This window comes from Chaetura pelagica, unplaced genomic scaffold (genome assembly GCF_000747805.2).
Source record: "Chaetura pelagica isolate M959 unplaced genomic scaffold, ChaPel_1.0 scaffold364, whole genome shotgun sequence".
NCBI classification, from domain to species: domain Eukaryota; kingdom Metazoa; phylum Chordata; class Aves; order Apodiformes; family Apodidae; genus Chaetura; species Chaetura pelagica.
Window position 1 is genome coordinate 1,647,067 of NW_009953089.1, and position 15,904 is coordinate 1,662,970.

The window sequence follows — 15,904 nt, forward strand, 5'->3', positions numbered from 1 at the left end:
CCTGCTGAAGGATGACTATTTTGTCAGCGGTGCTGGGCTGCCGGGCAGATTCAAGGCAGAGAAAGTGGAGTTTCACTGGGGTCAAAGCAATGGATCAGCTGGCTCTGAGCACAGCATCAATGGCAAGAGGTTCCCAGTTGAGGTGAGTGGAAATATGTGCAGTTATGTTCTCCAAAAAAATAAAATCAGAATGTACTGCTGTAGTTTGAGATGACTGTGGAGTAGGGCAACATTTCCTTCAGTGAACATATCACTTTCGAGGCCCTTCCGGCCCCCAGCACTCTATCTGTCATCTCTTTTGTGCTTTTGCAGTGTCAGCTCCAAGCTCTGCTTTGCTAGCATTGCCAGCTCTCACATCCCAGAGGTTAAGTTGCAAACAACCCCTTTTCTGGTTTCTCCCATAAGCTTTTCATGTGTGGGAGGATCTTGCAAATATCCGCAAAGTGACCTGTCATCCTCCAAATCTTTTCTTTCCCACGACACTTACAAACAAATAGCCGTGGTTGGGGAACTGTTGTGCTGAGACTTCTGTCTTTCATCAGGATTTCTTCTTTGCACGTGTACAGCCCCTCTCTCTACCTCTCCTCATCTGCAGTCCCATGCCTTCTACTGACAGGACGTGTACCCAGGTTTGGCTTGTGCCCGATAGTCCCAGGTGGCTCTGTCGTCAGCACAATGTTTTCTGTGTCAATAGAGATTGTTGATACTTTTCACTTTATATTCAAGTTTTTTGCATGGGGAGATAAAACAGATGTTATCTGGGGTTACGTTTGCCTGTTGGTAAGCACATAAGCAGTTCCAGAGCATGGCAGGAGCAGGCTGAGGGGAGCTTGTGCAGAAGTTCACGTGTAGGCAGACATGGTTGTCTTGGGAGCTGGGTCTTGCAAGTACCTGTTTCAGCCCCCAGCCTGCTGTAATTTTTTACACGTGACTTTAGCCAAGTCATTTTCAAGAGGTGGAAAGGGACTTCCAAAGCACAAAGGAAGGTTGGAATAGTCTGGTGCATGACCTATACCTCAGATTTTCACCTCCCTGCTTTTTCACACTCCCTACTCCAACTGTCCAATCACGTGAGATTTGGAAACCATTTTTTGTCTCCCAATTCTTAATCTGTATATTGGATATTTTGTGGGGCAAAAAAGTTTATATATTTTTTTATGAGCTTTTCCAACAGCTTCTGGCTCAATGTAGCTGTGATTTCTTAAAAGGGGCCACTGCTGAACACTTGGAGCAAAGACCCAAGCATGGTGTCCTGTCTGTCTCAGCTGGCAATACTGATATTTGCAACCCTATTTTTAGGTGGCAGAAGGAGCACTCAGGAAGTCTTCATAGCCAGTCAACTCCTCTTTTGAAAATTCAGGGAGAGGAGATGGTAAAGGAGCCTGGGCTGCCTTCTTTGTGTCAGAAACAGTATTTCCACTTCACAAACCCTTTCGTGTGATGCCAAGGCTATTTGATGCTGACTTGATGAATGCAAGCTATTTTACTTTGAGAAGAAGTAAATTCCTAAGAAATAATCCTTTGGTTTAAATATTCTTCATTTTCTTTTCAATCAGTTGGAACGCAAATTTTTTCGACTTTAAAACTGGAAAAAACATAAAAGGAGACTGCCTTTCAGAATTTAGGTCACTTGTTTATGAATGCTGTGCACAAGAAATTGCTGTATCAGATAGGTTTAGTGTGAATCGTAATAATGAAAATTCTATTTTCAAAGTGATTTACATTCACTGCAATGACATGAACCTCTCTTCTAAGGTCTTCCTGGCTATGATGGCATTAGCAGAATTCCCACAGCTTTTCCTTGACTGTTCTGTAACAGGAGAGCTTTTTTCAAACTGAGCCTTTCCCCATTGTGATACTGTCTACATCCTCCCCAAGAATTCCAAGTTTCAATTGTGCTGAGAAGAATATTCATGGGTGAATTTTGAAGGGTCCGATGTGTCTAAAGCAATGAAACTGCATTCAATATGGGCAAAGAACAGTCCTCATAGTTGGGATTAGACTTCTCAAGCAGTAACTGTGCATGTATACATGGTGGAGCTTTTAATTTGTATAGGCTAATTCTAGTTCAGCTTGCAACTGTCTGATGCAACCCTAATTGCCTGATGCTGGGAGGTCTGTGACAGAAAGACTGTACTTCATTTTGAGAAGTGGCATTTCTAGGAAGGCTGTAGAAAGGAAAAACCAAAAGCACATCCAACAGAAATCAAAGCCCAAATTACTGGTTATTCTGAGCCTGTGGATGTAGATAAAGCTTTCAAGGAGTGTGCAGGTATTGCTGTTCCAGGACTGCAGCAGTTACAGTGTCAGCACAGCTTAAAGGAAACATTTTCTGAGTCTAATTGTGCAGCCAGATGTGGACTATGCAAAACCCATTAGTTTCAAAGCACATCCCAAAGGAATGGAGATAGATCAGCTTCATCCATAGACTACGCACTGTGCACATGAAGTTTAGATGTTTTTTTCCTCTGGGAAACAAAGTGCTTGCTGGGAGTCTTTTTTTCTTGAAGAGGATGCAGAAACTAATTAGAAATGTCAGATATAATACAGAGCATTATTGTTTGACCATCTTGTTTGGTTTTTATTATTACAACTAATGTGTCAGATGCTAAGGCTGTCTACGTTAATTGGTTTCCTTCATTGAAGCCCATCTGGATCATATTTTTTTGTGATTTATATGTTAAATTAGTTGGTAAGATATATGAGAACATCCTTTTGTTTCCTGCTTTAAAGGCATGTTGGATGAAAGGCCTATTATCTTACAGTACTTTTATGCATGTGTAGCATTTTTGTGATTCTTTTCAAGACATGGCATATGTAATGGTACTCTTTCATTATGTGGTCTTGATTGCTTATTTATTGATTAGATTTTCCTTGGTGATACTTGAGCCTTATGAAACCATTATGAACTTGGCTGTCTCTGATATAGTGTTTCTGAAAGATGTCCACATACCTCAAACTTTGATCTACAGCCAGGTTCCAGTTCATGATACCAGGCCTGGCCAGCATTGGCTTGAAGTTTTGTTTTGCCTCCTTCTTGCCATTTTAGCATGATCATCTAGGCCAGGAACCAGTGCTGTGATGCTCAAGATTAAAGCAATGCCATTAGCACATTGCTGTGTGAGTGGAGTGCGAACCCTAATGAGGACATGGGCTCTGTTCCAGTTTAGAAAAAGTATCTCCTTTTTTCTTAAAGTTAAGAGAAGTTTTTAACATCACATTCTCTAAATTTTAATGAATTGCTGACTCCTTTGTATTTTGTTATTGCTCTGCTCCGCTATAATTACTCAGGTTTTTCATTTTCTTTCTGAAGTCAAAGCAGTATAAATGAACATGCAAAAGCGAGAAACCATTTAAATAGCAAAGTGACAAAATGAAAATAAAGATGATGAGCTTCCCCCAGGCCAGGAGAGAACCCAGGTTCCCCTCATTAGAGCCAAGAGGAGTAATTGCAGTGCTTTAATCTTCAGTGTCACCGCACGGTTGGCAGCGCTGCCTGCGCAGAGCTTTGCGGCAGCAGGGCACGCCCCGGGTGCCCTGCGAGGAGGGAAACCCAGGACTTCATGTGTCAGAGGCAAGGGAACAGCTGACGTGGCAGTGCTGTGCTGGCAGTTTTTGGTACCACCACCCCAGCACTACTGCAATTTATTATATTATTTTTTTTGAGCTGCTTCCTACTCATTTTTTATGCAAAATGCTGATTATTTCTGTGAAGAGCAGAAATCAGAAGAGTGATTTTAATCATGACTGTGTTAATTTCATGTGAGCTTTGGCTGTTTATGAGCTTTCTTTTTAATGGTGCTAATTGTCAGTTATAATGTGAACACCATTATACAGTAATATACAGTAATTTATTTAGTAAATGAGAATCTTATTCCAAGGACCATCCTGCAATATGCCATGGAGACCTCATCCCTTTAATCTCACATGAAGAAACTTGCACCGTCTAAGCCAAATTGCTAATAGGAACGTGAACTTGGCTTCTGAAATAGCCATGTGATTTCATACCCACAGGTGCCAACATGCATGTTTTTGGAGATCTCGACCTCTTCTCCATTTAAAAAAAAAAAAAAAAGAAGCCAGCAAATCTCCACAAACCATCTCAGCAGAACACTAAGAGCTAACGCCCTTTCATGTCAATTAACGAGCTTTTACATTATGATGAAAGATTAATTTTACTAAATATTACTCTAACACAATCATTTGCATTAACAATTCTTGTTCTTCTTTAAGCATGTTTCTTAGAAGACTTTCCAGGTTCTAATAGTGTCTTTGTTCTTAATGCTTCTTTGATTTTATTCCTTTTCCCTTTGAGTATACATACTAACTTCAGCGTGGTCTAGATCTACAGCTAGTGCCTCTGATTTTAATGCTTAGATCTCCTTGCCAAAGTTTATCACAGTGTGCTATCCTACCTCTCACTATATCACTTCAATTCTGATGTTTTATACCAGTACAGGCAGAAGACAATCAATGTCATTAATGTAGAAATGTGTGGTATTCAGTGCACAAAAACCTTTTCTATAGGCAATAAAGGGACACAAGTTAATATTTTTTTTTTGTTTGGTTGGTTTATGCTCAATGTTAAGTCTTTCTATCACTCCTGGAGTCACCTCCAGTGTATGTCCAGCCTTTTGTCAACCTGTAGATGGCAGGGGCTGTTTATTTTTTCATGTTAGAATTGGAGTCTTTTCTGTTTTTTTAGTTTTACTCTTCATGCATTCCTAAGTCTGTTTAGATTTGTGTGCATCTTTTTCACATGTTAAAAGCTGAACATATCACAGTATGTTTTCTTGATATATATGCAGGAGAGAACTAACACCCTATGTTGCTGTGTTGCAGCTGGGTTTATTATTTCCTGAATCCAGAATATCTGGTAATTGTAATTTTGCAAAGACTTCTGGTGTTGGTCTCAAGCACAAGTGAAGACTAATTGTGAAACATGGCTTTATTGGTTTTATTTCTTTGTTTCATTTACTAGTTGCTCTTCAAACTTCCTTGCCTCCATCTGGCAGAGTGTAGCAAAATAGAAGTCAATAAATGATGGAGGGACCTAAAGAGCACCACTGGGAATATATCACAGTAAGAGACTTCGACTGTCTGAAGTAATTTTACTGTAATATACTCTCCAAGGACCAAGTCCACACTTACAGGGGTGTACTTAGAGCTCCCAGTGACTTTGATGGGGGATGTGATGGTGAAACTGAGTGAGAATTTGGCTCCATACTCATGCTGTCTGTGCTAGAGAGTGCCCAGGGAATTTAGCATGCGCTGCTTATTCCATCTGCATCTCTTACAGCACCCTAGACTTAATCATTCAGACAAGGAGATGGCTTGGGGATTTTCACATAGAATTTTTTTTTTTTTTTTTTCCTGTCAAACTGACAAATAGCATGGGTTTTTCGGTCTGTTTTCTTACAGTCTTCTGTCTCCCCTTGCCCACAGTCTTCAGAGGTCCAGATAGCCATAAAATACTCTAAAATTACATGATGCTAAAAAGCCAAAAAAGCTGCTCTGTCTTACCTCCAGTAAAGTAAGATTTAACTTCAGGAGTCTCCAGACTCGTTTTTGCTCTTCACTGCTTTAAAAACTTGTTTGGGTTTCTCACAGTCAGGAAATCAGTGTGTCATAATTTTAAAACATAAAATTGATGGATATATTGAGCACATGGCTGAGTTGCCAACATGTTGCACCGCAAAGACTGTGAGCAGTGCAAGTTAAACATCATCTTATAACTGTCTGGGTTATGATTTTATTTTCCTTAGTGTAGCTGATACACTGTCTCCTCACAGTTGTCTTTAGTGCCTTCCGTATACTGACAGGAGAATCAGTTGAGACTGTAATTAATGACTTTATTGCAATCAGGGTTCCATTTTAGTGCAGAATGCTTCATCTTGTAGTAGTGAGATATTTAGTCTCCATCTGGCTGATCTTTCCTGTGAATGCCCCATGCTAATTAAGAAGAAACATGAGAGGATGGTCTGAAATGAAAATATGTTTAGTAGAAGGGTTAGTGTATCTTGGGACTGTTCCTGCAGAGACCCAGAAAAATTTAGGGACTTAACAGCAGTTGGATTTTATGGCAGCAACTTCCTGCTGCCTGCCAGGCAGCCCCCAGTAATTTCTACAGTGAGTTGCAAATGTTACAGTGCATCCAGAGTTTTATTTTGAAATAAATATCCAGTTACACAAACCAGATATCACTCTTCTCATATTGGGTGGGAATGTCCTGCTTTCCCCAAAGGTTTTCCACTGCCTTGTTGAAAAGGTCTGAGACAGGAGCACTACATTGTAATTACAGTATGTTAATGGTGAGCTAGGAGTTGTACATTCCTCTTAACATAAATCCCTGATTTTCTACACAATTAATTGGACTCTGGAAAGACTGACAAGGAAAAGGAGGATCAGATGGGGTGAAAATAAGAGATAAGAGGCTGACAGCCAGCTCTTGTTGTAAAGGAGAGTTATTTTGAATAGGAGAAAAAAATCAATACAAAGGTTGGAGAATTTGACAGAGTTATAAGAGCTGCTTTAATGAAAGGTAGCAGATTCAATAGGATTGTTACTTGAAATGTTGGATTGTCTGAGCGAGAAAAATGGGACTGTCTCTCCCCAGCTGTAAAGATGAGCTTTACCTGCTGAGCTTACTGGGTACTTAGGCCACTGGGTTTACTGGCATTCACTCTGAGCACTCAGTGAGGCAAGGGAAAAGGTATGTATGAGAGCATGCTGAATTCTCTTCTTCTGGAATAGGTACTTGATTGTGGGTGGAGAAGGAAGGGGACAGCAGGTGATCATTATTTCTGATGCTTCACTATGTCAGGTAGCTACCTTGTCAGAGTATCTTAGGCCTCTGCAAGCTGAAGTGTGTCATTGTGAGGAGGTGACTTCACTTGGCTCAAGCTGTAAGGTACAGGTTAGGATTTTGATAGACTCAAAGGAATATTAAGCAGGAGCTCTTCTTGGTATGTCCATGTCAGCCTCCTTCCCACAGTCATGATGGTGAGAGGTGAGCACAAGTAGGGAGGCTGTGTGGAGGCTTTCCAACCAGGCTAGAGGTGAGCTGTCAGCTGACCCTCTGTGCAAATACATCTTCAAGCACCACTTCATTTAGTATGGCTAGAAATGAGGGCTTCAGTCATGCTATGAAAAGGAACTTGCTCCTGCTGCTGTTAAGAGAGCTATTTTATTGCTCTGAGTGGAAATGGCCACATAAGTCTTAAACGGGGAGCCAAGTTTTCCAAAATTGCTCCTAGCTTTTAAAGATTGGAATCTTAGATGCCAGAAGGCATTTCTTTTTCAGAGTCAGATGCACAGCCCTGAGATGGGTGAGGTTTACAGAGGGGTGAGCTGCAGGTCAGTCAAGTGTCCCAGGGCTGCAGGCTCTGAGCACGTGTAGGTGTCCAGTGAGTACCCAGGTGGGGTGTGTTTTCATGACATGCTGCATCAGGGCAGCTGGACTCAAGGGTCCTTGGCCATTGGTTAAAAACCTGTGAAGTTTGAAAAGTGCTCAGTACTGCCTCTTTCCTTTGGGCAAGTATAACAGTCCTGGGACTCTGGGACATCTTCCCCAGGAGATGTGTGACCCTTTGTAATTATTCCAAAATTATTCCCGTTATTTCCAATTATTCCCTCTGGAAATAACAAAGGTAGATAACATTAAAAAAAAAAAAAAAAAAAGGAAACATTGCACAAATGTGTTAACGAGTGATAATGTTTCCTTGGCACACAAAACAAATCAGAACAAAACCTTTATGTGGTTAATGGGTTTGGTAGCTTTTTGGACAGTATTTCCCATGGAAATTATTTCACTGGTCTAAAATAGTGGGAATAGATCTCAGCAATGTTAGCCATGATTTAAGGCAGCAAACAGGAAATTATTTAAATTATCTGATATACTTGTGCTTTACTGGCTGCATTTTTGGGTGGGCTTTTTTTTTTTTTTTTTTCCTGAAGAATTCTAAACACTTGCTGTAATTTCTTGCCAAGAGAATAAATTACGTCAGAAATGTTTTTCCTAGTTAGAAAACTTGGTACATTTATTCAGGTTTTATGCTGTTTGCTTTTTTCTTATCACAAGTTAACCAATTGTCTTCTAAGGAGTGATGACCAAAAACGTGTGTAAATCAGAAAGAAAGATGCATCTTGCTGTCTGGTTTTTCATGTGTCCAAAAAGTTTGTCATTAAAATTGATTTTATAATGAAGGTCATTAAAAGGTTTTTAATTCTAGGGGAGGCAGGCTATGAAATGCATTCACTGCAGACTGTGCTTATCAGTAGTATTTACATACTTGCCCTCCCACCTGAAACCCTCAACTGTCTCTTGTATTGAGTTTGAAAAGTCTTTGAGACAAAGTGTCTTGCTGGGTTTGTGCAGCACCTGCCCCAGTGGAATTGCTGCTCTGGGATACAGCAGTGCTGCTGCTGCTCCTACAACCACAGGCTTTGCAGGGATGAACTGTGTTATTTTTTCTGTGATAAAGCTTCAGATGATGTAAGAGATCAGGCAGCAATATGAGTTTAGTCCCTGTTATTTCCCCAGTTCACAGGCATTGTATTTCCAGACAGGATGGGAAGGTTAACTAAAGTTGATAAAGGATCTAAAACGCAGCAAGGGTTTACTGTCTGGTAGAAATAAAATAACAATCAAGTGGTTGAAAATGAGAAAAAAGGTATGTGTTTGCTCATGCATTGCAGCACACAGCACTCATCTTTCTGTACAGAAAAAAGCATTTGGGGAAAATAGCTGTATCCCTGAATATGTGTCCTCTTGCTCCCTGCTTTTCTGCTCAACTTAATAAGCAAAATTCTGTGTTCTCTAATTAGTTGGGCTCTCCAGCACATGCCTCAAAAGGCCAATAATGTCCTTTTCTATCACCATCCCATCTAGGCTGGCTGTCCTCAGAGGGGCTTTTACTTTATCCTCTGGCTTCAGAGAGGAGGTAAAGCGGGCTCGCGTTTCCAGGAAATCTGCAGCCCCTTCTGCTTCCTGCCTGCAGCTGCCTCCAGTGAGCTCCCTGCCTTGGCAGGAAAGCATTTGTTACAGTATCCCTCAAAGAGGCCTTGGGTATCATTGTCCACAGACTATTCAGGATTTTTTCCTTTTTTTTTTTTTCTTTTTGTGCAATATAGCTTCAGACCTACACATGAGTTAAGAAATAACAAATTTTGGCTTCCCACCAGAATTTGAATCAGTGTTACCAGGTGGGAAAGAGCTTTTCCCCCTGCAGTGGGCTAACAGTTTATTAATAGTTTAGTCAAGCACAGAAAATGGCACCTGGTCTGCCAAAAGAGCACTAGGATCTCCAGAGGGGGCTGTTAATTGTCCAGGAAAATAAGATTGAAAGTGCCTCTTGAATAAATTAAGGATGAATCATTCTTCTCTGGGGCTGGTCCAAATTCGATCTTTGAACAGACTCTCAGACACCAACTTTGCACAACCTGGGTGGTGAATGCATCTTGAGAATTAAAATTATATGTTAGTACAAGATTTAGTTATGGAAGGAAGAGGGATCTTTGGGATTTGGTCATGCAGGAATGGATTTTTTTTTTTTTAATTTTGTCATTTTTGTCTTTATAGTGTTTTTAACTACATTATGTGTTTTGAAGTTTGCGCCTGTGTTTTTCTCTTTACCTTAAATGGATTGCTGTTAGAGTGATTTCAGTTGATTGCAGGTGATTTTTTTTCCCCACATAGAGCACTTTGATTCCTTCAGGGTGGCCGTGCCTACAACGAAGATAAGAAATTCCAGTGCTCAGTGTCTGCGTGCAGCACTCAAGGATTCCCCAAGTAGCAGATTTACCTTTTTAAAATGCAAAACTACCCACAGCTGAGCAGTCAAAATTACAAAATTCATCTGAAAAGAAGAGGAAACCTCTTTTCTTTAGTTTCTTATCACCCTTGGTTTAGGAGGAAATTCTATTCTCCTTTCTCTGAGATCTAGATCCTTTTAGGGCAGGCTGGTGCTCTTGAGGAGAAGGTGGCATGCTGAGAGTTGAGTGACACATTTAATCTTGTGGTGGCATGTACCAGGCAGGACCAGAATATCCCTTAAGAGAAAGAAATGTCATTACATCCAGTTTGAAATAGCAGATTGGAGATAACGGGAAGGTTTTTTAAAAAGATTCATTTGAAATTCTTTGGTTGAGAGGTCTCATTCTGCTTGGGAGGCAGGAATGTGAGCACTCACTTAATGAGCTGCATTCAAAAGATGAAATTTCATGAGAGTAAAAGTAAAACCCATTATTTCCTGAACATAAATGGAGTCACGCATCCTCAAATCCATAGTCATGTCTTTTTCCTTAACCTCATCTAATGTTCCACTTGCTCCCTGTTTAAGTAGGAAAAATTTTAGGGGCCTTTGCCTTGGGGAAATATCCAAAGTAGATACCTCCAATCATATCAGTCATTGATGTTAAACCACATGCTGTTTACTAAGTAATGCTGAAAGCTACATGCTGTTGTTGCTGGCATACCATTTATGAAAGGCCTGTTATCCCTCCCACTGAACCATATGGTGATTTATCAGACAGTTTAGTAGTAGCAAGACCAAGACCCAAATTGGTCAAAAATCTAAAAATGGATATTCTTTATGTTGCCTCTGATAAAACGTTCCCGTTTCTTTTTGCTTTGTAGTGTAGGGGATGTGTGTGCTGAGCCTTGTGTTCCCTTACCAGGCATAGCCTGAAGGGGAGTTGCTGTATTTTCAGGGTATCAGATTACAAATTTACAAGTTAGTCTTCCAAGAAACTGAGAACAGCATTTTTTGGATCCTTGCAGCTCAAACTGCTGTTGTGTTTGTCCATTTTAAGGAAGAGAAATATGAAATGTATATGAAAGCTGAAGTTTGGGGCTCAACTTTAAAGGCGTTTAAATGTGAGACTATAAAAGAGAAAATATTTTCTGTAGAATAAAAACAAGCTCTCATTTCAAAAATGAGAAAACTATTTGGGTCTGTTTAATACGCGGGGAAGCAAAGCATCCACATGTGATCTCAGGCATAATACTTCTGTACCAGCATCAGAGTTAGTTCAGACATTTTCCCATTATGATCAAGTAAGATAGAAGTGGAAAATATAGCTGGTTTTGGTAATACTGTAAGGAATAATTTGGCAGCAGTCAGAAGTTGGAACTGGAAAGGGCAGTAGGAGAGAAATAATTAGCAAGGATAATTTTGGGGCCTTTAAACCTGGTGTGTCTTTCTAGCAGTGAATGGATTCACCTGACACCCAGAGATAGCCATCTGATAATAGCCCTCTTGAGATCAATACATCGATACTTTATCCTTGAAACAGTATTTAAAGTCCGTTCTTAGGTTCATTTCTTTACTTCTCTAAAGTTAAAGCAAGCTGGGATTTGAGATCATACATTCAATTACAGTCTTATCAGCCCTTCTTCATTTACTGTATATTAATGTGTCTACCATGATTGCTGAAGAAGGATGCTCAGTGAGCTTAATCTGCTTATGCATTGAAAAGAAAGGATTCTCGAAAGATTAAAATGGGGCCTCATACAGAACAGGTATGAGAGTCTGCAGTGCTTACAATGGCAGAGTGTTTTGTGCAAGAGGTATTTTGAAGGTAAAGCTTCTGTGCTGCTTGCTCTGTAGAAATCATGGTGAAGAGAGGGGGAGCTGGGCATAGCTGAGGTCTTGCTTTTGTAGATTGAGATTCTGTCCAGGCTCTCACATGGCTAATAATGTCAAAATGTCACTGGGTTCAACCTAATGCTGCTTCTTTCTGCTAATGTGCATTACTGGTACACATCTCTTCACATAATGGGAAATTATTTGTGGGATTGTGACGCAGACCCCAGGACACAGAAATGGTGTGTGCATGCTCAAATATAATCTCATGCAGATAAGTAATGTGTACGGAAGTACAGGGAGAGATTTGAATCTCTGTTTTGTCTGTATAGATTCACCAGTTTCCCCCAGGTGTGTGCGTTTTGAAATAATTTAAATGGGACTGGAAATTTCATTTTTAGTGAGTGCTGCTGTGAAGGACAGGAGGTGAACAGCAAGGCAAAATTGTTTCCTTGATTGTACCATATATATGTTCTGTCTCTAGCAAGGGAGAAGATCAAGTTGAAAAAGACATACTTCTCTAACAAAATCAACAACAACAAATCCAACAAATTTCTGATAAACACTAGAAAGGTGAGTGACTGTTCTGTGAGCACCCCAGAGGAATTATTTGTACCTCTGTCTCTTTGGGTTGATGAGTGTTTTACTTCAGCAGCCTCAGGGGTTGGTGCCATCCTCGCCGCGCCACCACTGGCCTCGCTGGCAGGTGGAAAGTTCAGCAGTTACAAGAACAGTGGGTTTTGTTTGTTGTAAACAGATTATGGCATGAAAGATGGAAGAAATCAGGTCTGGCAGGAAGCTGTGATTTGAATAGGATCTTCAATCTGACACATGTTGTGTCCTTAAGAGAGGAGTCGGTGCCTAGTTTTTGCTGGCAGGTGTGGCGACGGCCTTGTGGGATGATGGGCACTTTGGTGCATCACTAAATTGATTTGATAATCAGTGAGTGAGTTTGCTAAGAGCAGGTACTATGCATGTTCTTGGTGCTTGGTTAAGCTAGTGACAGCTTGTTTTAAATGTACTAAGAGGTTTTAATCTATTTTTCCTTCTCTTTTCCTGGTGAGAGCTCTGCGCCGAGTTACTGCCAAATAAAGGAGGCGGTTTCTCTCCTCTGCGGTTGTGAAACTAATCTGAAGATGGCCAGACCTCACTTGCTGTCCCAGGCTAAATTCTCTCGATTTTCTGCTGTTATGCCCAGATAGTAGTGATCATCATCAGGTGTGTAATTCATGTCCCCTCGATGGGGCTATAGTATTTTCTCACTGTTGTCCTCTCTAGGTGGAGAGCGTCAGCTTTGCAGGCTGCCTTTGACTCACTAGGAGCTTTTTCTGACTGTTTTGTCAGAAACTGCTGTTCCCCAGCTGGTCCTGTAGCCCATAGGCTTTCCCCTTCCTTGGAGCACAAAAAGAAGGTTTTCCTTTTCCCTGATGGCACAAATGGTGGGTGCAGCAGGGTGGGAAAGGCCAGTGGCCTGGGGTGGCAGTGGGCTGTGGCAGGAGGTGTGTCCCTCAGGTGCATTTCTGTGGAAGCTTTAGGCCCCTTGTGCAGCTCGTGGTTGGATTTGCAGTTACCTCCCCTGTAGCCCTGCTATTTACCATGGAAACTTGATGCAGGACAAGTCTGTTGAATTAAAAAGCACTGCCTCCAGCATCAGGAATGCATATTAGAATTTATGCTGGTTTCTGTTGGAGCTATTCAGTTGGGGGATTTAGCTTCAGGCATTTCCAAAAGGCGACACATACTAAAGTTTTAGAAATCTTATTTATTTTCTAGTTCCCAGCAATGTCTGTGTTGTTTGCTTGGGTTTAGATTAGAAACATTTTTGTTCTAGGTAGCTCTCATTTGCCCAGCTTTTACAAACAGGAGGGTTTTTTTATTTCTCATATGCACTCTTAATTGTCCCCTGTTCTTAAGACATAAATTGAAATTGTGTCCTTCATACCATGATGCTCAAACGATTTCCTTTTCAACAAGGAGTATATAATAAAGGTTAAAAATTATTTTTGCAATCCATGCATTTAAGTATACATTACTATCTGTTTTAAGGATGGATAATCAATGTAAAAAATGATACTTCCGTGTATTCCTAATAGGTCACTGTGTAAATATCCATAATGGAATCGATTTCTTAGGTTATGGCAACCATTAGTACAGAAAGGGGTTTCACAATTAATGTATCAGACATTTGCCTTTCATACTTACATGCAAAATGATTATTTATTGATTATTTTCTATCCAAGTTAATGATGTTGAAGAGATTTCGGTATCTCAATTTAAAGTATTAAGTGTGGTTCAAACAGAAATATCATATCCCTTTCAAGAAGCTGTGACTAATATCTGATAAGTGATTTTGCTCTACATTCTCTCATTTATGTAACATACATATACATGATATATAAATTAAGGATGTTTGTGCACATAGAAAGCCCTGGCAACTCGTTCAGTGCAAGCCTGGGATGGTTTTACTGATTCTGTAGGTTTGTATTTCTGCTACAGCAACAGGATGTTGCTGGCAATATCCTATAGCCAGACACTTCTCACAACACATGTGATTCTAACTGGGGTTAATGGGAGTTGTGCTTTTGCCACAACAGGGAGGAGGATTTTCTTGCTGAATGTCATTTTTTTTAACTGCAAATGTTTCCACAAGTTGAATAACGGGTTTGGTTATTCCCTTTAGACATATCCACATAAACATGGGCATTTTTGTCTCAGGTAACCAGCTGAGGGAGCGGGAGCAGAGATGTGGCTGCTGAAAACAAGCTGATTCCCCCAATATCTGTCAAACACCTTTTCTTGCAGAGCTCTGCGGAACATGTGGGTCTAAGAGGCAGGAGAGGAGGGCACCCTGTGCCCACTGAGACTGGCACTGCTGCATATGCCAAATTCTGAAATGTGTAGTCCAAACAGCAACCCCCCAGAGGTCTTCAGGGTCTCCCCTGACAGGGGGACAAAAGCCTGGTTGCTTTCTGCTGTGAAGATACATCTACCTGCTCCGAGGCTGTGTCAGTTGTGATTTGCCACCAATCTGGGAAATTGCATTGAATGGGGGTGAAAGGCAGGCCAGGCTCAAGGGTGACACACTTGGGGGTGAGTATATAATGGTAGCCAGGTGTAGGCCATGACTGGAAGAGTACTCAGCTGTGGAAGAATAATTGTAAGAAAGGAAAACTATTGCATTTCATCCCAGTTCAGCGGGAGAGGGTTGGCAGGCTGTCAGCTGAACTGGTTTCCTTTAGCAATCAGCTTTTGGGTCATGAAAAATTCTTATATTTTTACTGTTACCCACTGTTTTATCTTTAACAAAATAATTGCTGCCTTGAGCTGTTAAACACTATGAGCATGAAAAGCACGTATAAAACCAAACTGTATGCTGAAAGACTTGCCTGATTATCACCGAATATTTTGCATGTGTAGAGCTTTCCAGCTGAACATCACAGAGCTCTTTGGCAATATTAATGAGCAGTGGGAAGAACATTAAAGAAGCGTGTGAGTGACTTAGGATCCTGTGTCCCATTTGCAGAGTAACTTGGCATATGGCTTTGAATACTTTCAGGTTGATACATGAGGGTTTCCTCAGTTCCTGAAAGTCAAGCCCACAAGCGGCAAAACAACTGTTGGTCCAGAAAGAGCTTTATCTCAACTTCTAGCACCATGGACCACTTAGGTGTGCATTTGTGTTCCCAGCCTAACCGTCCTGTGCAAAGTAGTCTCTAAGAAGAGAGATTTCTCCTGGGCAGCCTGTCCCACTGTTGTCCAAAGCCCCAAAGGATGGGTGAGATGAGACAAGGAGGTTTTGGTGAGGCGAGGTGACTGTTTTTATTTAAAGTGGAGGGCATTTTCTTCCTCTGATATGCAGCTCCAAAGAAACTCAGATCCAGAAAGAGCTCCGTTTCAATTTCAAAGAGCATGAAGCTGTTGTGTTTATCTCCACTTGATTGAGTATATATAATTATGGAACTATTAAGGTTGGAAAAGACCCCTAAGATCATCAAGTCCAACTGTTAAGCAGGAGTTGGAGTGCTCTGTGACAGCTTGGGGAAGTGGTGACTCTGGCAGTGCAGGAGTGGGCATGGTGGAAATTCAGCAGTTGGAGGCAGAGAAAGGCTGCTGGTATGTGCTGCTATGACTGTTGCATGTAAGCTCTGAGTCTGTAAGGCTGACATCTGCTTTGGAATAAAAGTCCTTGTACTGGAAGCTTCCATCAACCCTCTGCATTGCTTTAAATACAATTTCTCTCTAGAAAAAAGAATAATCTTGTATTTCAGTGCAGGTTTGAATTTTTTTTTATTTGTGAGTCTCCTAAACATTTTCCTGCT

General features: G+C 40.9%; 1 protein-coding gene across 1 annotated transcript in view; it reads left to right on the plus strand.

Annotated features, from left to right (window-relative positions):
• Positions 1–15,904, plus strand: part of PTPRG (protein tyrosine phosphatase, receptor type, G) — a gene marked incomplete at its 5' end in the record, with an annotated part of 313,696 nt that overhangs the window by 130,224 nt on the left and 167,568 nt on the right. The window contains 1 exon segment of the mRNA XM_009997037.1: positions 11–142. Within this exon segment, the coding sequence (XP_009995339.1) occupies positions 11–142 (132 nt within the window).